The sequence below is a fragment of the Anas platyrhynchos genome, chromosome 16, assembly GCF_047663525.1.
Source record: "Anas platyrhynchos isolate ZD024472 breed Pekin duck chromosome 16, IASCAAS_PekinDuck_T2T, whole genome shotgun sequence".
NCBI lineage: Eukaryota > Metazoa > Chordata > Aves > Anseriformes > Anatidae > Anas > Anas platyrhynchos.
Genome location: NC_092602.1, coordinates 2,257,467 through 2,281,681, shown reverse-complemented (window position 1 = coordinate 2,281,681; position 24,215 = coordinate 2,257,467). Strand labels below are relative to the sequence as shown.

Below are 24,215 nucleotides of genomic sequence, written 5' to 3'. Positions count from 1 at the left end.
AGGGACCTCTGGGGCGCTTGGTGCAATCCAGCTGGCGTCCCCATTCCACGGCACGGTGCCAGCTCGGAGCTGGGGCAAGGGGCTGGGTGGTTTGTGGGGTGGCTGGGGGCAGCGGCTGGGTGGTGAGGGCAGTATCTGGCCCCACACTCGGAGCCTTCCCACCAGCAGCTCCTCCTTCACCCCAGTGCTCCCCTCCGAAAGCCACCGGGGCAGGGCTGCGCTCCCGTCGCGGACCCGAATGCGATGCCAAAGTCACCGACGCGATGACGCTTATATATCATGTTAGAGGAAATGAATACTAATTCAATACGAACTACTAATTCAGTAGAACAGAAAATTGCCGAGAGAATAGAAAATTGCTGAGCGCGCCGAACCTCGGCATCGCTCGAAGGAAACGCTTTGGCTGCACCTCCCCATTTCGGGAGCTATTTTCGGTGCTGCCGGTGGCACACTTGGCTGGGGCGGCGCAGGGCGCACCGGTGCCAGGATTGGAGCAGCTCCAGCCCTGGAGTCCCCTCAGAGCCCCCCACCAAGTTTCCCAGCTTGGGGAAAATTCTCTTGCCCTCTGCTTTCAAGCCCAGGGCTCGCAGCAAGGGGTAGGAGACTCGAGGTGGGACCTGCGCCCTCAGATGCGGCGCACGGGGTTGGTTTTGGGAATATCGGTCATGTGCCGTGTTCAGGGCGAGCCGTAACTGGGACTCGTGTGGTTTCTGCACTGAAATGCTAGGGGAGTCTTATTGTATTAGCAATTTCCCATCAGATCCTGTCATATTAGTATTGTATTGTATTAGTATTTGTTTCCACTAATGTGATGTGAAAGTTGCTAATATGATAAGACTCCTGCATTGTATTAGCGAAAACAAATATTAATATGATAGGATGGAAAATAGCTAATAAGAAAGTAAGTTGCTAATCCGACGTGATGGATCTCCGGCACGAGCTGCCTGCTGCTCTCCTGTACTTTTCCAGGAGTGCCCTGAGCCCGGCTCAGAGGGAGCAGGGAAGGAGCTCGGATGCGTGGGGACGGGGTCACTCCCGCATTGATGGGGGCTTGGCTGCAGCCAATGTTGGGGCAAACACGAATTTATGGGGCCGAGAGGCCACGGTGCGCCCATACCGGCACCTGCCAGGTTTTTAAGAGCGTGCCCGACTATGATGCTACGTAACAAACCCTTTCCCAATTATTTTTTTTTCCAGCCACCTGAGCACAATATCAATTTCCGACATCGAGAGGCAGGGTAGGTGAGCCAGAGCTAAACACAAATAAACATTAAACAATTATTGGAATTTGGGTTCATTTTAAAAAACCAGCAGGGCTGAGGGAAGGAGCCACCTATTAGCTGGGAAAAGCGATGGGGCTTTTTAACATCATGCTGTTTCTTGGCGGAGGCTGGGATTTGGGCTGCACGCGCGGTGGCAGCCCTGGATGTTATTGATTAAAGATGATGGAGCAGCAGCGCAATTAGATCCCAGTTTGTGCTCGCTGCGGTGGCACCGCCGGCCTCCCGTTTGTCTGTTTGGTTGCTTGGCTGCTCGGGGTTTCTCCTCCTCCGGTCTCGTCCCGGTCAGGATGCTCGGGGTGGGGACAGGGACTTGGCTCAGTCTTGATGCCAGCCTTCAGATTCTGGGGGTGGAGATGTTTTTAATTGCTTTTTTTTTTTGTACATAATGGTGATTCCAGAAGTGCTTCTCCCTGGCATTGATGCAGATAACGGGAATATTTTGGGAGGACGCGAGCAGCCCGTGCCGTGTCTCCACACCAAGACCACAACATTTCCCCCAGCTGGGGCAGATCCAGCCCCACGGTTCCCCAGGCAAAAACGCGGGGAATTGGGGCTTTTAGAGCATTTCCAGAAAATTCTGAGCAGGCACCAGGGGGATGGCGCAGAGGTAGCGGGGCCGGGCCGTGCCACGCGGCGCCGCGCGCAGGAGCGAGCGGATGGCTCGCGGGGAGCGTGCATCTCGGAATCAGTCTATAATGCAATCAATTCTGTATATCCCTAGTGAAACAGCAACATTTATTTAACGTCTTTTATAGAGCAGCTGAGTTTTATCACAAATCACATTCCATTTCTATTCATCAGGGACCCCTTGAAGGCTAAAATGCACTTACTTTCCTCCGAGGAAGTTTACCAATTCTTCAATAAAGACCCATTTGCCTCCGTATGTAAAATTGACACATTTATTGAATATTAAACATTTGTTGGGTTCTCGTGCGCTTCTTTCGACTTTATCTGCTGCCCTTAAAAGTCGTTAGGGGAAGGATACATCAAAGTTGCAATAAAGGCTTGTTTATGGGCGGGAAGGAGAGATGCTCCGCGTCGCCGCAGGGGCTGGGTTATCCCATTTGTGTGGAAATCACCAAGATTTGGGCGTTTTGGATGTCAGTGGTAACGCTGGGTGCTCGGAGCAGCCTGTCTGTCCTTGGCAGACGCTTGGCATCGTTTGTCTCTGGTTGCTCTAAAGGACTTTTTGTGTATAAAAGCTGTTTCTGGTGGTGTGAAGGTCGGGGTTGTGCCGCGGTGCAAGGCAGACCGCTCTCCACCGGAGTCAGTCCAGCTAATTAGCAGGAGGTCCAATAAAACAAGTTTTTCTTTTATCACTGTTACCAAGTGCCGTTGTAAATCAATTAAAATGTATTCTAGTAATTCTATTTTTTTTTTCCCTGCCCACTCTGGGCTCTTGTTTAGGGAAATACGGAGCCATTAGCAGGATCCCGTGTGCATCCGTGCGCGTGCTGGAGGCGGGAGGGGATCGACCCGTTGCGCTCTGGCACGGAGCACACGGTGGTGATACGCAGGAGCACACCGCTCCCCGGGGTCCTCCACGAAGCCACCGAGTCTGCTGGGGGAGCTGGGGGAAGGCCCGTGGGTTTGGAAGGGTCTCCTCCTCCTGGAAACACCGAGGTTGTTGCCGATGGGGATCCCAATAGCCACGGTTTTGTATTGCTGAGGATGGAGCTGCGTCTGTCCAACACAGTCCTGGAGGTGTTTTGGGGTAATATTGACCCAAGGAGATGAGAGAGGGATGAAAAATAAAGAACTGGGGATTCACAGCCTTTCTGCAAGCTCTCATTTGCTAATATGGGAAATTGCAAATGGAAATAAGGAGCATTAAGGTTGAGATTTGGGGTTGCTGGCTTGTTGTTAAGGACTTAATGGTGTCTCTTGCACGCCTCGGGTGCAGGTCTGCAGGACAGGTCCGGTCTCTGCAATATGGGATCCCTACTTTGCCACGATCACAGCTCAGTCTCCAGGTGCTGGGTTATAATGCTGGGCTGGGAAATTAGGATTTCAGAGCTGAGCTACCCCAAATTGCCCCCAAAGGAGGAGCAAGCGGGTGTGCAGAGGGGCCGGGCACCCCCAGCCTCCCCTCCAGCCCCTCCGTGCAGAGGACGGGTAGGTGACGCCGGCCAATTTTAGGGGCCCCTGTCCACGTTAATTTATAAAACAAGCTGGCCTAATAAATGTCACCTAAATAGAGCTCCAGGAATCGTAGCTCATCTTGAGTGCACAATAAACATAATATACGGCTGCCTCTCCGAGCAGGCACCCGGCACCGCGGCCGCCTGGCCGGGCGGCTCGGCTCTGCGATGATTTTCCACCCGCTTTTATTTTTCCTTCTCCATCCTTGTGAGAAGCACTTGGAAAATGCTGGCGTGATGGGAAAACGTTGGCGTGATGGGCTGCTCCTTCTCTGCCTGTGGGATGTTGCAAACGAAAGGCTTCGGTGGCGGAGGGGACACCGGGGTGGTGGGAGAGGATTTTGCCCCACGTTGGGTGGATGTGGGCAGGGGATGGGTTTTGGGGCGGCGTGTGGGCACCGTGCCCCGACGAGTGCCTGGCACTTTGGGGTGCCCCTGGCGGGAGTGATCCGAGGAGAAAACGTCAGAAAATGGCTCTTTGTAAAAAAAAAATAACCTTCCCGGTGCACCGGGAGGCTCTGCTTTATGGGTGAGGGAAAGTGCTTAAAATGCTTAGAGGGAATAAACAGCTTTTAATGAAGTTACATTGCCACATAATGGGTATCATAAAATTGCCTTCATAGTACAGGGTCCCAGGATGGCTTTTATTATTGACTGAGCTGGAATCCTGTCTGTAAAGCTCCAGCAGCTGCGGAGAGGCGAATGCAAAGTCTTCTTAAATTACCTGATTGAAATAACTGGCAAATATTCTGCTTTGCTGCTTTGCGGAAGGCAAAGCTGCCTTTGGGGTGGTCTGTCAGCCCTGGTTTGCAGATCCTGAAGAACACAGGAGTTTCATTGCAGCAAAACAGATGTTCATCTTGTTTCTCTATCGGCTGTTTGATGAGAAATTTATTGCTCTTCTGCTGGGCTGGAGCTCCTCTGCTGCGGAGTCTATTAGCCAGCCCGGGAGCTGGCGGGAAGCCAGGCAAGCAGTGTTTTGATGAAACCCATGAAAGCCCCGGTTCGAAGGCGCCAGTAATAATGCATCGGCTAGACTCTTCTGATTGGGCAATTGATTGCTCTGATTTGATTTATTGATCAATACCCTCAAATTTGGCGTCTGAGAAGCTGAACTAATCTTTAACTGCTGCGAACATCTCTGCCTGGTGGAGAATTAGAGCTGATAAGGAATGTATGAAAGGAATCTGAGCTTATCTTAATCACACAGTGCCCCGGCGCTGCCTGTGCTGAGAGGGAGTAGATGTGTGCAGAACACAATCACCAGGCAGAACAGAGCAGATCTATAAATTGATGGAATTCAAAGCCTCCAGCATCGATTACCATTATAACAAACAGTGGCGCGCTGAATGTCTGATTATTTTTAGACAAAGATTCTGTGCTCTCAGCAGCAATTTTGCTGATGCTGTCACTGTGTCAGATGTCTGTTGTTGATTGCAATTAGATGCAATACAAAAAAAAAAAAAAAATTTAAAACTATCTCTGCCTATAGTTTTATTTCCACTTATTAAATCTCCTCCTTTGTTTGCCTCCTCCTAATGTCTGCAGCTGGATGAAATATTGCATTACCAGAAGAGATCTCTTATATTCAGTTGGGTATAATCACTTTACAGATCATTGGATTATATCTGATATGCTTCAGATAATCCTGGGGAAATGTGGGACATTTACTCTGCCTTGTTTAAATGCGCCCTGCTTTAGGCTTTCGACTACAAATCTGCATAACATTGGGGGTGTTGCAAACAGCTCCACAAACCTCCGAATGATCTAATTCTGTTAAAACACCGATCGATTCCCCATGACGTCGTTCATCCTCCCGGGCGGTGCCGGAGGTCCAGCGTGGCTCCCCGGTGCTTGTCGCATTTTGGAGCTGTTTGTGGGGGGGCTCCTGGGCCTTCTGGCTGTGGGGCACCCCACTGATGACCCATTGCCACATTTTGGGACCCATTGGTGCAGATGCAGCTTGCAAGGGACGTCTTTGCCTCGTGCCGAGTCCCCTGGCTTTGTCCTGCAGGGAGCTCGGCTGTCCCCTGGGCTCTGCGCCTGCAGGGTGGTGGTGCAGGATTTTGGGGGGGTTTCGTGGCTTTATCACATCCCATCAGGGCTCAGGGGATCCCAGCACGGAGCCTGGCCATGGCCCTGGCCTGACCCCGGAGAGCTGGAGGTCTCCTCTTGAACCTGACCCCACCTCGCGCAGCCACGTGCGGCTCCCGGGCTCGATGGAGAAATGCAGCGCGGCGGAGGAGTTATGCGCTGCTGGCAGCTGGTGTTTTCTTTCTTTGGGAAATCTAATATATTGATTAGCTTTCTTCAGAACAGCATCAATAAAGCGTATAATGGCATGGCTGGTGCCTGTGGCGTCTCCTCCCCTGGTCCGAGTCCCCTTGGAGCCGGGAAGCCTCCGGCGGCGGACCTTGGCCGCTGCTCGCGCGGCTCCGCGGCCCCTTCCTGGCAGCGAAGCTCTGCCCAGCAGGCACGCACTGTTGGGCACCCTGCTCCTTGGCCTTCCTCCTCCTCCTCCTCCTCTTCCTTCTCCTCCTGTGCTGCTGGGGGTGCTCAGGCAAAGCTCAAGCTCTGGATGCGCCATGGGGCATGGTCCCGTTGCGCTCCTGCCGTCCCCATCCCCGGACAGCCGGTGTCACCGAGCTGTTACGCACAGTGGTGGCACCGGTGGTGGCAGATATCACCGGGGGCTTGTCCCCCTTGGGGTACAGCCTCTGGGAGCAGATTGTCCCCACGGATTGGACTTGGATCCCCAAATCCCAAGGGCTGCTGCTCCAGGCCCTCTGTCACCGCCGGTAAGACGGAAGGAGATCCATTTTCCATTAGTGTCTAAGAGAGTTTAGAGGGGTTTTATTGTTGTTTTTTGTGGTTCGGTTTCTTTTTTTTTTTTTTTAAAGCTGATTGATTGTGATAATGAATGGATCCCAGAAATAGTCCGGAGCGGCGGCGTGGGGCCGGTGGCTGGATTTAAAGTCCTCGTTGGCGCTGAACCCTCCTAACTATTTCTGTCAGGCTGGAGCAGCTTTCATCTGTAAAATATGCAGGGGGGGAAAGCAGGATCTTATTTAGCACCCTCCTAAGCACCGGGCTGACCTCAGATGCCAGTGTCTTTAGGAACGGATGTCTTGCACTTGTCAGGAGCCGCGTTATATACTGCTGGTTTATTTATTTCTCCTTGGTTCACTGGACAGCGAATCCTTCCCAGGAACGCGGCCCGAGCCACCACGCCGCGCTTGTCAAGATGCATCACGCTCCAAGACAGCCCGGTCCCAGCCCGATCAATCTTGCGGCTGCTTCTGCTTCGCTTTCCAGCTCCCTCAGTTTGCTTTTCCGGGCTTTTTTTGGGACCTCGGGTCCGGCTGTCGGGGTATTTGGGGTGTGCTGGGGGAGCCCAGCGGGGATGGAGGTGGCCGGGCTGCACCGCGCCGCTGCGCTCCCTCGCTATCGACTCGCTTCGGAGAGAGGTTTTGGGGGAAAACTGACAGCTGATGACTATGGGAAGATGTTTTCAAAAGGAGAAACAATTTACAATAATTAGAAATTTATAAAATGTCTTTAAACATGGTGGTAATAGGGATAAGAAAACACTTGCTGCAATGTAATCAGTTATTAGCAGCTGATCATTTATCTGGATGGATAGTTGCTGCTGGTACACGAGACACGTAATAAAAGGACTCTTGATTAACTAATTTGAATATCTTTTGAGAACAAATTCCGAGTTCTCTTTTTTCTCCATTGTAACGGATCCGTACATCTGCGAGATAAACACTGAATGAATATGGAAATGAATATGCTGCTGGAAGTGGAGCCCTCGAACGCCGCCGGCACGGCCGCCCCTGGCCGGGTGGCAGCGGGGGCGCATGGGGACGCTGCAGGGACAGGGCAGGACCGGGCTCCCCACCAGCCCCCATCGCCATAAATCCCAGCCTGACATCCTTCCCTGTCTGCCAGGAGGGGAACAGGGTGGCAAAATACCCGTCTGGGGGAGCTGCCCACCAGCAGCCACCAGTATAACCCGTTGGATAGCGGCCCTGGGTAGATGTCTTTATTTTTTTTTTTTAGCACGGCCTTTTTGTGTCTTCCTGGGAATGGAAATCTACCGCACGTCCCCAATCTCTGCCCTTTCCGAGATCCCATTGCAGCTGTTCTGATAACGCGCTGAGAAGCCCGATCCCATTTCAGGCGGCCACATCTAGTGGCTGGGCTCGCCCATTTCTCCTTTTCCCCAGCCCATTTCTCCTTCGGGCACCATCCCTGCTCCTGCCCTGGGGACGTGGCTCTGGCTCTGGCCCCGCCAGGTGCCTGGCACAGCTCGGTGATGCTCGGAGCTGCCGGCACCTCTCCTCCTCGCCCTGTGTGCGCCGCAGCGAGGAGCCGAGCCCGCCTGGCTGGAGCTGCAGTTTACAGGTGATTAAACCCAGCTCAGCGAGGATTCGAGCATTAATATTGATGCGCAAGTTTTTAATAAAATATAGGTAGATGGAGAAAGAGCTATCGATTCCTATAGGCCTGGTATTTCTGCCTTTCTCCCGCTGTATTGTCACGGGGAAGGGGTGATGTAGCGGTGAACGTGAGACGAGGACATGGGGAGAGGAGGCTGCGGGCACGGGATGCGCCGGGGCCGTGCGGAGCCGCAATCAAGCCCGCGTGGCCGCCCCGCGATGCCGGCCCCAATTGAGCCGTGCTCGATGCAGATAATTAAGGCATGATTGGCGGCCCCTCCCCAGGCAGCGGGGATGCACGGGGAGGCTTTTTCGGCTCGCTCGGCTCCCACCGGCGCTCCCCGGCCCCCCGCGGCCCCAGACCCGCTCATAAAAGCTGGCTCTGCAGCCCGAGCTCCTGCGCCGCCCCGAAAGGCCGTTAAAAAGATGCTGACGGCCGTTTTTCACTCCCTGCTTCTCTGTATACACACAGGACCCGGTTTTTATCTGCTTTCTCTCCAATATTTTTTTATATAACAGTGAAATATTTATATTGTCCAATAAAAGGCGGTAAGCTCGCAATCTCTCACGGATTCATTGGAGACCGGGAGCTTCATTGTATGAATTTTACACCCAGCAGTGACCCCTGATAATTGACTCCATACATCTTTAGCATCACGGATTTACATAATACGTAGGGGATGATGGATGGCTCGGGTAACCCCGCCTGCCTGGCAGCACGGCTCCTCCTGCCCGCATCGCATCGCACCGCGGCGCGGCCGGGTGGGATTTCGGTGATGCCGAGCAGCTTCAGCCCCTGCAGTGCTTTGGCTCCGTGCCCACCTTGGTGGGAGCACAGTCAGTGTCCTCCCGGGATTTGGGTGGGGGATATGAGGCTGGAGGAAGCTTCGGGTGATGCATGAGCTTGAGCTCGGAGCAAGCGAGCCCCGTGTCGGCTGCGGGTCCCGGTGGCTCCGGTTCCATCCTGCACCGTGCTGGGTTCTGGAGAGGGTCGGTCCCTGCCCTGTGAGGGCAGCCAGGAGGCTCTGCCCTGTCTGAGCCTGATGCACCATTCTTTAAGGAGCTGGTGCACGTGGGAGAGTTGGCACGAGGAATGGGGTTTATGGAACAACATCCTGCAAGGAGGGTGCTCTGACCCCATGGAGATGGGCTGGGAGGGGGGTTCTCTGGTAAATCCCCCCTCTCCCCATAGCTTCTTACCCAGAAGGATCCAAACCTGGATCCGTGTACCTGGTGGCTGTGATCTCAAGCAAAACCATCACCCTTTTTATCCCAGCCCACGCATCCCTGCTCACCACTTCCCACCATTTTGCCCCAAAATGCTCCCTTTTTGGGTGCGTCCAGGCAGGGCTGCTCAGGGCAGGCGAGCCCGCGGTGGGCGCATGGCCCACATCACCCCCCTGCCACCCAATTTATCAAAAAGCAATTAATGGCACCCCCCCCCCCAGCTCCCATTTGATGCTTTCCGTCTCTTCCCGCAGACTGCAGGGCAGTAATTAGAGTCTGGCTAATGAGGTTCTCGTGGCAGGGCCGTATGCTCTCACCAGATCTGCCCGGCAGACAAAGGCCCCTCTGCTCCCCTGTGCTTCGTGGCGGTGATGTTTTACGGGTGCTCTCGACACGAGCCGGGGGCTGGCGGGGTGTCGGGACGAGGTGGGGACCCGGTGGCCTGGCGGTGGCCGTCCCGTGTCACCCTCGGCGGTGGCACCGCGCGGCGCCGGAGCCGGGGCGGTGATTTACGGCGACGGCACCGAGGGTCAGTTGACTTCATATCAGCCCCGTCATTTTGTTTCCAATCCTGCCGAAATTAAAAAGCCGTAGATAGCCTGAAAATCTTATTTATGAACACTTAAGTGTAAGTAAGTCACAGTTGGACTGCTTCCCTCCCCGCTGATGTATGTAAGCTGGCAGCAGAGTGGACTCCGAATCAAATCTGGCAATACAATATGCTGTACTTGACTATTTTGACACTAGGAGTGTGATGTTTTTTTACAGTTACTGATGAGCTTATGTCACTGCTCCTTTTGGAAAAGAAAGGAGGAGGGTGGGCTGGGGGAGAGGAGAATATTGATTAACCAGCTCCTGATTATCTCAGCCACCCTCTCGCCTTGGCTTTGCTTTGGTGTCGCATACATCGTTCCTTCAATTATTCATATAAACCCCCCTGTCAATACTGCCAACGTGCCTCGGCTCCACAGCACAGAGCGCGATCACTCCGGGGGAATTACAGTTGGGCAAAAAACAAACGCTCCTAAACCACCTTTTTTTTTTTTTTTAACCTCCCCATTTTTTTTAATTTTTATTTTTTTCCCCTCTTTTGTTTTTGTTTTGTTCCAGAAGGAGCTTAATTCTGTTGCTTCCGAGCTGGCAGCGCAGCGGGAGGAAAGCGAGCAGTCTCATAAACATTTAATTGAACTCAGCCGGGAATTTAAGAAAAATGTACCTGAGGTACAGTATATTTGCCGTTATAGAATTAACTCGGCAGGACGGCGTATTTCCCTCGGTTGAAACCAGATTTGGAAAAGCGTCGACGTAAGTGACTAACAAGAAAGGAAGCTAATTAGCCACAAAGACGAATCGCAGCCCCCGACCCGGGGCTCTTCTCGTTTCTCCCTCGCACGGGCGCTACCGGGGGGCTGTGGGGGCCCCGGCGCAGGAGGATGCTCGGGGTCTCGAGGTGCTTATATAAAAAGCAAGCGCTGAGCGCTCGGCGCCGAGATGCTGGCGCTGGGATCGCAGCCCAGATGGGGGGAGATGTGGTTTTTTGTTGCCTTTTTTTTTTTTCCTAAAATATGGGAAAAAATAGAAGAGAAGGAAAAAAAAAAAAAAAGAGCAATTCCAAAATAGATCTCGGCGGAGGCTGTTTGCTGAGCTTGGGGGGGTGGATTTTCTGCTTTGGACGTGGGATGGAGGAAAAGCAAGAGCATTGCAGGGGGTGCTTGTTGGAGAGGCGGGCAGGGTCCCGCGCATCGTGCCCGGGGTTTCTCCACCCGGTGTGACCCCGGTGCTGGGATGCTCTGCGCCCACCCTACAGCTCCATGCTGGGAGCTTCCCCGGCGGCTGATTTCGGGTGTGGTGCTCGACCCCAAGGAGGGCGAGGGAGGTTTGGCACCTCGGGGTGCCTCTCCTCCTCCCGGTGCTGTGGTGCTGTCTCGTCGGGGGCCGCTCGCTGCCTTCCTCTAATGTGCTTAGATGGAAACCCCCGGGGAGATGTCGGTACTCCGAGCTTGCCAGCAGCGACACATTAGGATCTGTCATCTGCTGAGCATTACCTTATTTTAAATCTGTCTCTTTGGAGCTACGTAACCGCATAAGAAAATATTAAAGTAAACAATAACTGGATTTACACAAATGCGGCTGATTTCCATATTTTTCATCACTTCATTTTATTACTCAGTTTACTGATATGCTCATTTATTTATAGGGCAATCCAGTATTGATTCATTCCAATGCACTATGCATAAACACATAAAAGAGAGTGATAACAATAGGAATACATTTCCAGTCTTTTAAATACTGCATTTTTTTCCGATAGTCTTCATTAGATCCGCTACGCGAAGATGAGCTATGTCCTTCGGGGCGCCTCAGCCCGTCCCTCACCCAAGTGCCTTCGGATTTATGGTGGCAGCGGTGACACCAGGGTGTGATTCCCAGCCTGGTCCGGCTGCTTTCCACCCCCCAGGTGTTTTTCTGGGCGGGTTTTGGGGGAATTTATCCTAAAAAGTGGATTGTGCTCCCTTCAGTTCCATGTTTCTTTGCCAGGTAGGGCAGGATGGGCACCAAATTCTCCTTCACCTCCCCACCCATCTCGTGGGCCCCAACCTGTCCTCACAGAGGGCAGGAGGGATTATTTCCTTTCCTAGCCCATGGGGATGGATGTCCCTTTGTCACACGGTGTGTCTGGGCTGATGACCCCAGATGGAGCCAGAGGCACCAGGAGGCCGATGCTCTCTCATCACACATGGTCCTTGCGTTGGCATCTCCATGCAGATGGAGGCACGAGCCCACCCCAGGAGCTCACATCCTGTGGCCGCGGGGCCCCGGGGGATTTTTTCCCCTTTTTTTTTTTTTATTTTTCCCTCTTTTTATTTATTTTATTTTATTTATTTATTTTCAAACCGCACTTCTCGGCGCGCTCCCCATGAATATTTACCAGGGCGAGCGGAGCGCTACATCATCTGAGTCATGGGAAGGAGCCCATAAAAACGCGGTGATGAATGGCAAGAGTTCCCCCTCCATTCCTTCTTGTAAATGGGAAGAAAAAAATCATTTTGAAATATTAACCTGGATGGGCTTTTTCTGCTGTTTCTCCCTGCCATTTCCCAACTCAGCTCATATACATTTAGGCTCCTGCACCCTCCCCATATGATTTCTTTCTCAAGGAAGGAGAAGTGGGGGCCAGGAGGGAGAGTGAAAGAAGGCATAAATTGTACCCGCGGAGAATAAAACAGGCTTTTGTTTTTCGTCCTGATTAGATAAAGGCCAGTTTATTTCTCTGGCGGAGAATCACAAAAAGCTGCCCGTGATGGCAGTTTAATGGCAACAGCTTGAAACGGACCAAGTTTGAATATCCTTGCGACGGAGAAAAGAGCAAAGCGAAAGCCCTGCTAATTACAAAAGTTGCTTTATGAAAGATAATTCAAAGCAATAATTTAGCAAACATAATCAAGTAGCGCAGATGGGGATTTTGATGAATAGTTTGCAACATGCAATTAGCAGCTCTTGCAGTTACATATCATTAACCCTCAGAGCACAAAAATTATTTTCTCATTATTAGATGAAAAGGTAAAATTAAGCTGACTAGACAGTAAAGGAACAAACTACAATTAATTACCTTCATTTATTACAGTCATTATTTTAAACTTTTTTTTTTTTTTTTTTTTAATTCTGATAGATAGATGAAAACATCTAAATTAAAAGTTTTGTTCTGCTAAATTGGAGGTGAAACTTGGCGGTGCCCGCACCAGGGCACGCTGCTCTCCCGTGGGACGGACGCTGCGTCCCCAGCCCAAGGTGGTTTGGGGTGAGTGGCACCAAAATCCATCTGGCCGTGAGCAGAAACCCTTGGATCACCTCATTTCTACCCCAATTTTGTGCATCCCGACTTGCCTGAATGCCCGATGATGCTATTTTAAGCCCCCTGCCCCCTCTCTTCCACCAACATGAACCTTGCAAGGGTGTTTTTTTTTTACACCATGAGCCTCCCTGCATGTTTTGCATATTTTTACGAGAAAATATCTCTTGTAAATACGGGAATAAACCCATCCGGCCACGGATTTCTTGCCCGAACTGCTTGGTATCAGCCCGCTCTCCGGAGCTGCCTTCGGTTCGCTCTGCAGCCCCTCGCTTCGGCGCGTGCGTTGGGAGCAGATGGTTTACAGTCGCCAACTGTCAGTAAACGCGCTGAAAAAATAAATTTGGGAAAAAAAAAAAATCTAAACTTGGCAGTGAAAAAAAAAAAAAACATATATAAAATTATGTCAGGGAAAATGCAAAACATTTCTGCAATGTTTTCGCCTCTCGCTCCATTGGGAATAGAGGTTGGGACTCAGCTGGAGATGGCTCGGGGGCTCCGAGTGGCCAATTTGGCATCCCAGAAGTGGTGATGGAGGTGCAGAAGATGAAGACCATGGGCAAAGTCTCTCCAAGAGGTTCCCCAGCCCCGCCAAACATCCATGAGGATGGTGGCACCGTCCAGTGCACCCACAGCCAGCAACAGCAAAGGCTGGCACGGGAAAAGGGGGGGAAATAATTCCATCGAGATTAACGTCCTCTGGGTCCGCTCTCAGGAACTTTGCCAAAGCATCGTTGAACTCGTCAGGAAGTGTTACAACAAAATTAAGAACCAACAGCAATTTGCTTTCATTCGGTATCCCCTGCTTTATAAAGTAAATTATTAATGCATTTTTTTTCTCAGTTAAGCAGTTATTTGCAGCAGTCTCGGTATATTTCTCATTAGAAATAACATCATCTGAAGAACTTATATTGATTCCTTTTTTTTTTTTTTTAATCTGCGAATCATGAACGTGAACAACATATTTATATGACGTTCCCTATAACTAGAATTCTCGGGCTTTATTTTTATATTATTGATCTTTTTTGACGTGAATTGCTTTTCGGCCTTGCGAAAATGTTGTAAGCTTTCTTCCCTTGGAGAAATGGGCTGGAGCAGAGGGAATGATGGCTCGGGTGGGCACGCAAGGGGTGCGCGAGCGATGGGATCGAGGAGCCCCTCCAACGCCAGCTCCTTACCACCTCTGCCCATCCTCCCACTCTTCCCATTTTCCCTCGACTTCTTTACCAATCAGCAAAAAAAAAAAAAAAAAAAAAAGAGAGAGAGAGAGAAGAAAATAGCTTGAATGTATTTTTTCATCAGTTTTCTTCAATGTTTGGGGTCTCTGCCGCTGCTTTCTCCCCCGACAGCTGTTCCTCCTCGCTTAGAAAGAGCTCATTTGTGTTTTACTGCCACGAGTATTTAGATGGAAATAACCAACTACTTATCCCGCACTTGATCTCGGGGATGCGAGAATGAAGGCGCGCCGGTGCGCCGCAAAACCCCGCGCACGTGGGGAGGAGGCGCGCGGCCGGGCTGGGGAGTTTTCGCCGTCGTGTCAGTCAATTATAATAATATTTCTGCTTCCAAATGTTTAAAAAGTTGGCTTCGTAAGGTATAATCATGGCACAGAGGCCAGCCTGACAATAGTAATTAATTAGGCTATTACGCATTCTCCAGTGATAATTGCTTTGCTGGAAAGTCACCAGCCATGAAAAAGAGCCGGCGCGGGAACGTCATCCATCAAGCGCCGCCGCTCCCGCGCCGCGCCTCACCTTGAGCCCGCGTGCTGCGGAGGGAAACGGGGGGAAAAGAGAGAAATTAATGAGAATCGATGCGGAATGCGGAGGCAGAGCTCTCTCGGCGCTGTGCAGGCTGCGGGGCTGAGCATCGCTCCCCTCGTCTCTTTTTTTGGAGGGTGCCCTCCACTTCTGGCAGGGGTTGACCTCAACGTCTGTCCTGCAGGAGAAGAGATTTGGGGGCTTTTCTGCAATACCCAGCAGCTTTATTTGGGGGCCGATGCCCCCGAGGATGCTTTTTGAGGGATTAATTCAGCTCCACATGATGATCACAGGCAGCTTCAGGGCTATGCTTGGCTGTTCCTGAGTGGGACCCAGCACGTTGAGCATCTCTGGAGAGGTTCGATCGTGCTGCTAAAATCCCCACTGCAGCCTGGTATTTTGGGGAATTATCCCTATTTGTGAAAGGCGAAAGTTTTACCAATCGTAGCTGATGTTTCCTGAAGTTTAGTAGGACACTGAAAGAGCAGAGCTGATGCCTGGCTCAGAATCCATCAGCCGTGGTGGGCTCGTTGCTAGCGAATAACCCCGGTTATCCGAGCTGGAAGGTGCCAGCCTCATCCCAAACCCAGCCCATGGGATGGGCGGCCCCGGAAGGTGGTATGGGTTTTGTGCCCAAATGTGTAATTTTGGGGCTGATGAAATGAATGCTGAGGTTATTGAGTGGCTGCAGCACAAATTCAAGATTTCCCTGGAAACTGTCCAAACGTTTCGCTTTGATGAAAGCGTTTTCAAGTGCTTTGGGCAGGTTTGGGGTCCCAAAACGATGTTTTGATTGGATGTTTGCCTCCGTGTGGTAGCTTTATGGAGGAAACCAAACCTGAAATGAAACAAAACGCTCCAATTCAGGATGAGCAAAATCTCCAAGAGCAGCTGGGCCTTTTTGAACTCCTCATTCCTGCAGCTCCGACCGAGCTGCTCGGCCCTCCGCAGAGAAGCTGAGGCAGTGGCAGCACGTCAGAGATCCCCCTTTGCCAACGCTTTGTGTCTATAAAGTGACTTCAGGAATAAAATCCCAGTGGGAACAGCCCAAAATGACCCATCTCAGCCTCCTTGTAGACTCCTCCATCCAGCGAGGTGAGCGCAATGCCCTCCCCTTGCCCTGCTCGACGTCTTCCCCCAGCTCTCCGCAGCTTTATTGTTACGATTTCAAGGCACCTGAAGCCAAGTTTTGGAGTGGAATGCTGAAGCGAGCCCCCAGATTCCTCCTCTGCATCGAGCACGGTGATGGGAAAGTCAGTTTGTGTGTGAGATGCTAAAAAAAAAAGCTGGCCTTATACAATTTTAACAACAGAAAAATGATCTTTGTGCTCCAGTGCTCCGCGAGCTTGGAAGGAGAAGGCAGCTCTGCTCAGGTGGCTGGTGAATTACAAATGAGCGGCTCGCTTTTGTTTTGAATGACAAGCAATTGAAATGCAGCCTGGTGTGGCACGCTGCAAGCTCTGCGAGCAAGAAGGGTGCAAAAAAAGATGCCCTTGGCCTTGGTGGTGGTCAGGAGCCGTGTTTGGGCTTTGGGGACTTTTGGGGCTGGGAGCACCTCTGCTGGTGTCACCTTCACTGAGGGCAGCGGGGACGTTGTGGCCGTGGAGATCTCCTTGTCCCACCAGGGCCATGCCCTGTCCTCTGCTGGATGGGCACAGAGTGGGGTGGGGTGACACCGTGGCCTTGGGGGTGGCAGGGACAGGGGGACGTGGACGAGGAGATGCCCTGGTCCTGGTCCTGATGTGCGGGGACATCATGAGCATCTCCCCGGCCCCACTGTGCCAGGGAGGGCCGTGGGCCGGATCCGTCCCAGCAAGCACAATAAGAGGCAGAAATCTTATTTCTTATTTAAGCGCCGGCATTAAATTATAATTTTCATTTACTCAGAGCGCATCAATGATTTAAAGTGGCGTGACATTACAACAGCGCGAGGAGTTTGGCCACAGGCAGCGAGCGGCTGCGCGGTGCGGAGCGGGCGCAGGGCGGGCGTCCCCTGTCCTGCAGCGTGTGTGGCCGTGCAGGATGTGACCCGAGCACTGTCCTCGTCCCTCTCACTCACAAAACTTCCCTCTGAGCACACAGCCTCTTGCCCAGCAGAGCCGTTCCCTCCTCCAGCCCCATCTCTCACCGCCCTTTTCCATCTCCCCGCAGGTGATTGCACTTAGTAAGAGGAGCAAGGAGGCTGAGACGGCTTTCCTGAGTGTGTACAAGCAATTAATCGAAGCTCCAGGTAAGGAACGCGGCGGCGACCTGGCTGCGTAGCGAGTAGCGTGCGACCCGCCGGCAGCCTCGTGCCCGGAGAGGAGCCAGCACCAAGGACCGGGACACGGCACCCGTCCCCGTCCCCGTCCCCGTCCCCGTCCCCGTCCCCGGGGCGGCTGGCAGCGCAGACGTCCGCTTTTGCATGTTGCTCTGGAAATCCCAGCCGAAGAGACAAGTGGAAACATCTTTTGCCATCGCTGTGTTTCAGCCCCTGAGCCAAATGCATCTTGACATTAGGAAAGGAATACATTTGCTCAGCCCTTGTAATAACACTGCGGCTATCCCCAGTTGTCTTTTCGACGGTAAGTTCACCGAAAGCGCGGAGCTCCGGCTCGCGGCGCAGCTCCTGGCACCGTCCGCGCCGCGCCTCTGGCTTTTGGGGGCTGGAGCCCCCCCAGGAGCACCTCCAACAGCCTCGGGAGGGGGAAACTGAGGTGCAGGGCTTGTACTGGAAGAGCCTGTGCTAGGGCTAGCTGGTGCCAGGAGCCCTCCCAGCTGCTGCCACGGCCTCTGCTGGCTCCCCGTGGGCAGCCCCGGGGGCTCGGCTGCGGTGAGCACCGAGCGTCCCCAGCACGGGGACCCCCGTGCCAGCCCCAGCTCCGAGGATGGAGAGCTTCAAACCGCCGAAGATGTGCAGAAGGGCTCCTGCAGGGCCACTAATTCATTTCCCAGACATTTAGGAATAACAAAATGTTTTAATGATTTCTTAGGGGAATTAGGGAGACATATTTTTGTCCTCATTAAATTTTATCCTGTGCTACGAGAACCAAATGTCAGCTCGCTTTCCAGAACCCCGTAATCTTCCCTCCCCGTGCACACCTCGTGCCCACACACACGTGCACACCCCGACACTTCCCCCTGTGGTCTCGGCACCTCCATCTCCCCTGCACCCCCGAGGCTTCCAGCTGCCCCCTGCTCCCTTCTGCCCTCCCTCCACCTCCTGGGCCCCCAGGCCCCCCTCCTGTCATTTTGTCCCCGTCCGTCACACGTCCGCGTGTCTCTCGACAGGCGAACTCTTTGTGGAACACTTTACAAGCACCACATAAGTCCTGATTCGACATTTTTTGCTTTGAATGGCTGCTGTCAACACAAATCTCTGGCAGAGACTGTAACGGAGCCTGATTGCTCAGCAAGTATTTTGATAAGTGAGCTGGCTGTGTGTCTGTAATTACGGGAGAAAACCGTAAATCTTGGGGATATTGTTCACACAGATGTGGCGTGAAGGGAAGGGGGGGAAGCAGTAAAATGTGTTAAAAGCATAATTAATGTCATTGTTGTTGGGGATGATTTGATTTAAGCCTGACTTTGACTCGGGGAGGGTTTCGGAGGGCTCTGCTGGAGCAGGTCGGGACGCGGTGGCACGAGAGGTGCCACCTCGTGCCGGCACCAGCCGTGCACCACGGGCACACCGTGGGTGGGGAGGCACCAGGGATGCACCTGGACACACCGGGGGTGCACCACGGTTGCACGTGGATGCCTTGAGCTCTTCTCAGTGTCGTGGCAGCTGCGCAGGGCAGATGCCACCCTTTGTCCCCCGGTACGAGACCTCAGCAGCCAGGGCGCAGGGACGGGATGCAGGTCCCTGGGGACGCGGGGGCTGCTGCACCGTGGGGTTGTGCATGTGCAGGGGAAGGTGTCGAGCACCTCAGATCCCTCCCAGCACACCCGCCCTGTCCTGTGGGTGTCTTCAGCTGCTGTGGTGGTGGGGTGCTGTGGTGGGACCGGGCTGGGACCCCTCAGCACTCCCCAAAGGCCCCCTTGGCACCAGGGCTGGGCACCCAGGAGAGTCCCCTGCCCACCGCCCCGAATCCCTGCTGCAGCACTGCTGCAGGTGCCAAACAGCATCCAATAACGCCAGCTAGTGGCAAGACTTATTACACAGACATCAATTTATGTTAATAAATATATGGGGAGAGCACGTAGGGTGGCACCACAAGCCAGCCCGGGCAGGGGGCTCAGCTTGGCAGCAGGGATTTTGCTGGAGCTGGGTGCCGCAGGGCTTGGCGAGTTGGCTGTGCCAATTGTCACCCGCTGTGCCACCCGTCACCTGGCTGTGCCACCCGGGTGCCACGTCAGAGCAGGGTGTCTGGTGGCACGAGCATGGCACGAGCTTGGCCTCCGCTGCGGGTAGCCCCGTGCCGATCCCGACACCTCACATGGGGCTGTGGGGGCCGGCGAGGGCGAGGGCAGCGCTTTCCCCAGGGCTGGGCAGCGGTTCATTAGCACGATTTAATTAATCCAGGCGGGCATTTTGCATCACGGAGGTCAGAGCTGATGAGGAAAGCGGAGGTGGAGCACCGCTCGCTCTGCTCCAAGCCCCGCTCCCAGCGTGGTCCCGGGGTGGCAGCTCCGAGCTGGGGCGCTGGCGGAGCGTGCGGCTTGGTCGCGGCAGGGAAAACGCTGACCCCAGCAAAATTCCCCGGCGCTTTATTGCTCGCCTGAGCTGCTCCGGGATTATTTCTCATTACGGAGGCGAGAGGAGTTGCCGGCGTGGATCGCGTCGGGGCCTGCCCCAGCGTTTATCGGCCGCTCGTTTTGCTGGTGCGCGGCCTCCTGCGGGTGCCCCGGCTCGGGGGGAGCCCGGGGGAGGGCCCCCAGCCCCTCTGCTGTGGGTGTAATTACCCAGATCGTTAGCTCGCGTACTTACAGACGTTATTAATGGCTGTGAGAGCATCCAGCCCGGTTTGGGGCCGTGCTGCGCAGCCTCACCTGCCGTCCTCCGCAGGTCGCAGCGATGGAGGGGCCGTTCCCCAGAGCTCACGGGCAGGTTTTCCCCGGTGCTTGCGGTTCCTCGGATGTCAAAGCAGTTGGATGGGCACCGAGCCACGGCTCCTGCTCCCAGAAAGCATCCCAGGAGGGAGGATGCTGGTGGTGCTGGTCCCACACCCCGTGCCAGTGATGGGTTGGGGGTCTCCAAGCCCCATCTCTGCGAGGAGCACCCATGGCACTTGCTGTCCTGCTGCCTGCGTCCATACTGGGTGCTAAAAGGGATGATTGCAGGCCCAATCCCATATCTTTGGGGCAGACTCACCCCAAAAACATCCGGTGCAACCCCAGAGCAGCCCAAATCCTATGGCGGGGAGCCACCGTCTGTCCCCGCTCACAGCAGAGGCAGCGACACGTTGGGTTTTTTTCCCTCCCTGTTATTAAGTTTTACCCTTGGACGCCTGCCACACGTGTGCGCCGTGCAGTAGCACACCCAGCCCCGTCCCACTTCCCTGTTTATCTAACTTTCTGACCCTGGAGAATTCCAATCTATTTCCTTTCCTCTCTTTTTCATAAAAAAAAGAAAAAAAAGCACCCCAAACCTATATTAACCTGGCTCAATAGGAGGCATTTTCTTGAACTTATTAAAAAATCCAGACTTGTAAATTAATTTGTTCATGTTGTACAATGGCAGTGCAGATGGACTCATTAGCATGCACACAACAAATAATTATAGATGAATTTTTAGCTGGCCTGCTTAATGGGCTTGCTGGGTTAATTATGTCAATGTATAATTACATCAGCCCTGGGAGACATAATGGCACACCCTGCTGAGCAGACACTAGCTAATGATGGTGTAATGCTGACAGAGGGAAGACATACGGCTCTGAAAGCACCTGCTTACCTCGGCACAAAATGCCATTGTCTGCACCCAAACTGGGGGGACCGGGGCCACTGGGGCCGTGGGTGCCACCGTGTTTGGGGGCGAGAAGCCCGGATGCGCCCCCGGTGGTGCTCGGTGTCTTGGGGGCTTTGGGGTGGTGATGCGGAGCATGGGGTGACACACGGTGGCACATGGTGACACACGGTGGCACGTGGGGTGGCACATGGGGTGGCATGCGAGGGCTCTGTTCCTATTTGTAAGCCGGCTGCAGATGGCTGCTGCCCTTGGGATTTGGGGACAAAGAGAGTGACACCCGCGTCCCCATAGCCACGAGGGTGGGATGGGGACAGTGGTGGCCGTCCCCCGGCCCTGACCACCAGCCCTGTTGCCCGCAGACCCCGCTCCTGTGCTGGAGGCTGCGCGGAGCCTGGAGGACCGCCTGCAGCAGCTCCAGCGCCTCGAGCCCGAAAATCCACCCCTGAAGGAGCTCGGCCGCCCCTGGAAGAAGCACCTGGAGCTCCTCGGCACCAAAGGTACCCCCAGCGCCAGTGGGATGCAGGTGGCAATGGTGGTCCCCATCCATGTCCCCTCGTGCCCCTGAGCTCCTGCAGGGTGCAGAGGGGGGGTCTCGGGGCTGAGCCCCTTCCTCTGTCCCCCGTGCCCACCCCACAGCAGTCTGAAATGTGTCCCCCCCCCCGCAGAGCAGAGAGAGGGGACGTCACCTGGGTCCGGGCTCGCGGCGGCTGAGACCACGCTCCCCGGCGTCGACAGCAAAGCCCTTTTGGCAGAAGCCTTGCTGCAGAGAAATGAGGCAGAAAAACAAAAGTACGTGAGTACCGGCGACGGGGCCCCCAGATGGCATTTAGGGGTACCGGGGGTGTCCGGTTGTCCTCACCCCTGCCTTTTTCCCCCCACACCTCCTTCACTGCCTGGGTTGAGCGAGGGCACTCATGGTGTCCATCTGTCCATCCGTCCCCTCTTCCAGGCGGTTGTGGTGGATGATCTGTGGTTGTGCTTGGGCAAACCGCGTAAATCCTGGCCGGTGGGCGAACCTCATTAAAAGGCCTTTTAATTTTGAGGCTCGCGGCTTTCCCGGCAGCGCGTTTAGCGGCGCTTCATTGCTATTCCTTAACACGCCGCGCCCGTAACAAACGAGGAATCTTTAAACCCCTAAATTGCAGAGCTCGCCGAGTAAGTTCCTGGCAAGTGCAGGCTATAAATAATGCAGAATAACTTTTCCCTGATTGCTTCCCCCCTCAAATTAATGCCGGGAGGGGGGTGGGTTTCGGCACAGGAGCGTTTCCACCTCCCTCCTGCCTCGGCTCCTCGTCAGGGGACCCTGAGCGGGGTCAGCGCGGTGCCAGCCCCCGCGGGGCTGCACTCCAATACGCAGTTTTCCACCCAAAATGAATTTTTACCACCGAACCCCTTAAAATGAAAGGGCAAGGTGGGCTGGGGCAGGCACTGACCCCCTTCTCTCCGCAGGGGGCTGCAGGAAGCCCAGCTCACCCTGGCTGCGCGCCTGGGGGAAGCAGAGGAGAAGATCAAGGTGCTCCACTCAGGTAGGGAGGACGGGCTGGGGGGGGACCCGGCCGGCCACGGCATCCTGAAGCCCCCAGCCCGCTTCTCACCCCCCCATCTCCTCTCTTTTTGCCTGCTGCCAGCGCTGAAGGCGACACAGACGGAGCTGCTGGAGCTGCGGTGTAAATACGACGAGGAGGCTGCCTCCAAGTGAGTGGCTGGGTGCTGAGGGGCACCAAGTGCCCGCAGGAGCACCCCAAGCGGTGCTCACTCCCTCAATCCCACACGTGTCCGAGCCCGTAGCGTGCAAGGGCTTTGGCTGGCCACGGATTTGATGTCCTTCACCTCTGGGCCGGCATCCACGTGCCAGCTGATGCCTCTTGCTTCTCCCTGCAGGGCAGACGAAGTAGCCATGATCATGACGAACCTTGAGAAAGCCAACCAGGTGAGCTGGGAATGAATTTCCAGCGAGTGCAGAGCAAATACCCCATTTCCCTCCTGCTTAACCCACCGATGCACCCCAAAAATCCCAGTGACCTTTATGCTGGTGCCAGAAAATGGCACAACGGTGGCCAGGCTCCAGCTGGGCTCCCCAAAACTGGGGGGTCCCTGCAAAGAGGGGCTCTGCTTCCCTCTGCACAGCGGCTCCCCCAAAGCGGGCTGGACCCTCTGCCCCATTCTGGGGGGGGTTGAGCTGTGGTTGAGCACCCAGCCAGGGGATGGGATGTGTGGACGTGGGTGCTGGGACTCCATTCTGCCCCAGAGGAGGGATGAGGCGTGGGGCACCCCCCCTGACGTGCTTTCTGCTCTCTTGCAGCGTGCGGAGGCGGCGCAGCGGGAGGTGGAGAGCCTGAGGGAGCAGCTGGCGGCCGTCAACAGCTCCCTGCGCCTGGCCTGCTGCTCCCCGCAGGGTGCTGCCGGGGTGAGGAGCACCCATCGTGGCCATGAGCACCCATTGTGATCAGGAGCACCCATCGTGGCCAGGAGCACCCCACGTATCCAGGAGCATCCCATGCAGCCCCGAGTACCCCATACAGTCCTGAGCACCCCGTTGCCCCCAGGAGCACCGTTTTGGGCTCAGGAGCACCCACCATGTGTGGAAGCAGCCCAGGAGCAAAGCGGGAGGGATCCAGGCATTTTTCCACCACTGGGGCTGTGGGGTTGTAGCGTTGGGAATGCCTTACCCGTGGGACCTGGGTCACAGGGAGGGGAATTTGCACCCCCGTAGCGTTGAGCAGAATATGGGAAACCTTGAAGGGCAGAGGAAGGGTTCATCCCACCCCATACCAGTGACAGACCCGTGTCCCCGCGTCGGGTGGCTGGGAGCTGACGGTGTCCCCTCTCCCGGCAGGACAAAGTGAACTATTCCATGTGCTCAGGGTCGAGGCTGGAGGCAGCTCTGGCTGCCAAGGACCGGGAGATCCTACGGCTCCTGAAGGACGTCCAACACCTCCAGAGCTCGCTGCAGGAGCTGGAGGAATCCTCCGCCAACCAGATCGCCGAGCTGGAGGGGCAGCTGGCCGCCAAGAACGAAGCCATCGAGGTGCGTGCGCGGACCCTTGGGTGGTCTTGAGGGTGGGTGCCAGCCATGGCCAGCCTCGCACCCACCGTGTCTCCTCCGCAGAAGCTGGAGGAGAAGCTGCAGGCGCAGGCGGACTATGAGGAGATCAAGACGGAGCTGAGGTAGGGCTGCTCCCGCGGCCGGGCGGCGTGAGGCCACCTCCTCCACCTCACCGCCCCAAATTTTTCTCCCCCAGCATCCTGAAGGCCATGAAGGTGGCGTCCGCCAGCTGCAGCCTTCCCCAGGCAAGTGCCGCGGGGCGGTGGCGTGTGCCAGGAGGCCGGGGGGCACCCGTCGGCCCCACCGCAGCCCCGCCGCCCCGGCCCACCGCCGCTTTGCTCCTTGCAGAGCATGTCGAAGCCGGAGGAGGCCGCCCTGCTGCTGGGGAAGGAGGCTTTCTACCCGCCGCAGAAGTACCTGCTGGAGAAGCCCGGCCTGATGGCCAGCGCTGGTAGGGTAACGGCGGCCACGCCATGCCTTGGGCGCCCTAAGTCGTGGAATCGTGGTGGTTGGTTAGGTTGAAAATCACCCTGAAGCTCACCGAGCCCAAGCACCAACCTAATACCGCCACGTCCACCA

At 54.8% G+C, this 24,215-nt stretch overlaps 1 protein-coding gene across 5 annotated transcripts in view; it reads left to right on the top strand.

The window, feature by feature from the left end:
- Nucleotides 1-24,215, top strand: part of CUX2 (cut like homeobox 2) — a 56,300-nt gene that overhangs the window by 22,719 nt on the left and 9,366 nt on the right. For 3 of the 5 annotated variants that reach the window (XM_038187442.2, XM_038187439.2, XM_038187444.2), the window contains 11 exons: nt 16,855-17,267; nt 20,950-21,087; nt 21,256-21,379; nt 22,040-22,116; nt 22,219-22,285; nt 22,472-22,520; nt 22,893-22,997; nt 23,427-23,618; nt 23,700-23,758; nt 23,833-23,881; nt 23,985-24,087. In XM_038187442.2, coding sequence (XP_038043370.1) covers nt 17,108-17,267; nt 20,950-21,087; nt 21,256-21,379; nt 22,040-22,116; nt 22,219-22,285; nt 22,472-22,520; nt 22,893-22,997; nt 23,427-23,618; nt 23,700-23,758; nt 23,833-23,881; nt 23,985-24,087 — 1,123 coding nt within the window. In that variant the 5' untranslated portion in view covers nt 16,855-17,107. The remainder of the gene's footprint in view (nt 1-16,854; nt 17,268-20,949; nt 21,088-21,255; nt 21,380-22,039; nt 22,117-22,218; nt 22,286-22,471; nt 22,521-22,892; nt 22,998-23,426; nt 23,619-23,699; nt 23,759-23,832; nt 23,882-23,984; nt 24,088-24,215) is intronic. The other 2 variants (XM_038187446.2, XM_072024315.1) reach the window with 2 other exon arrangements.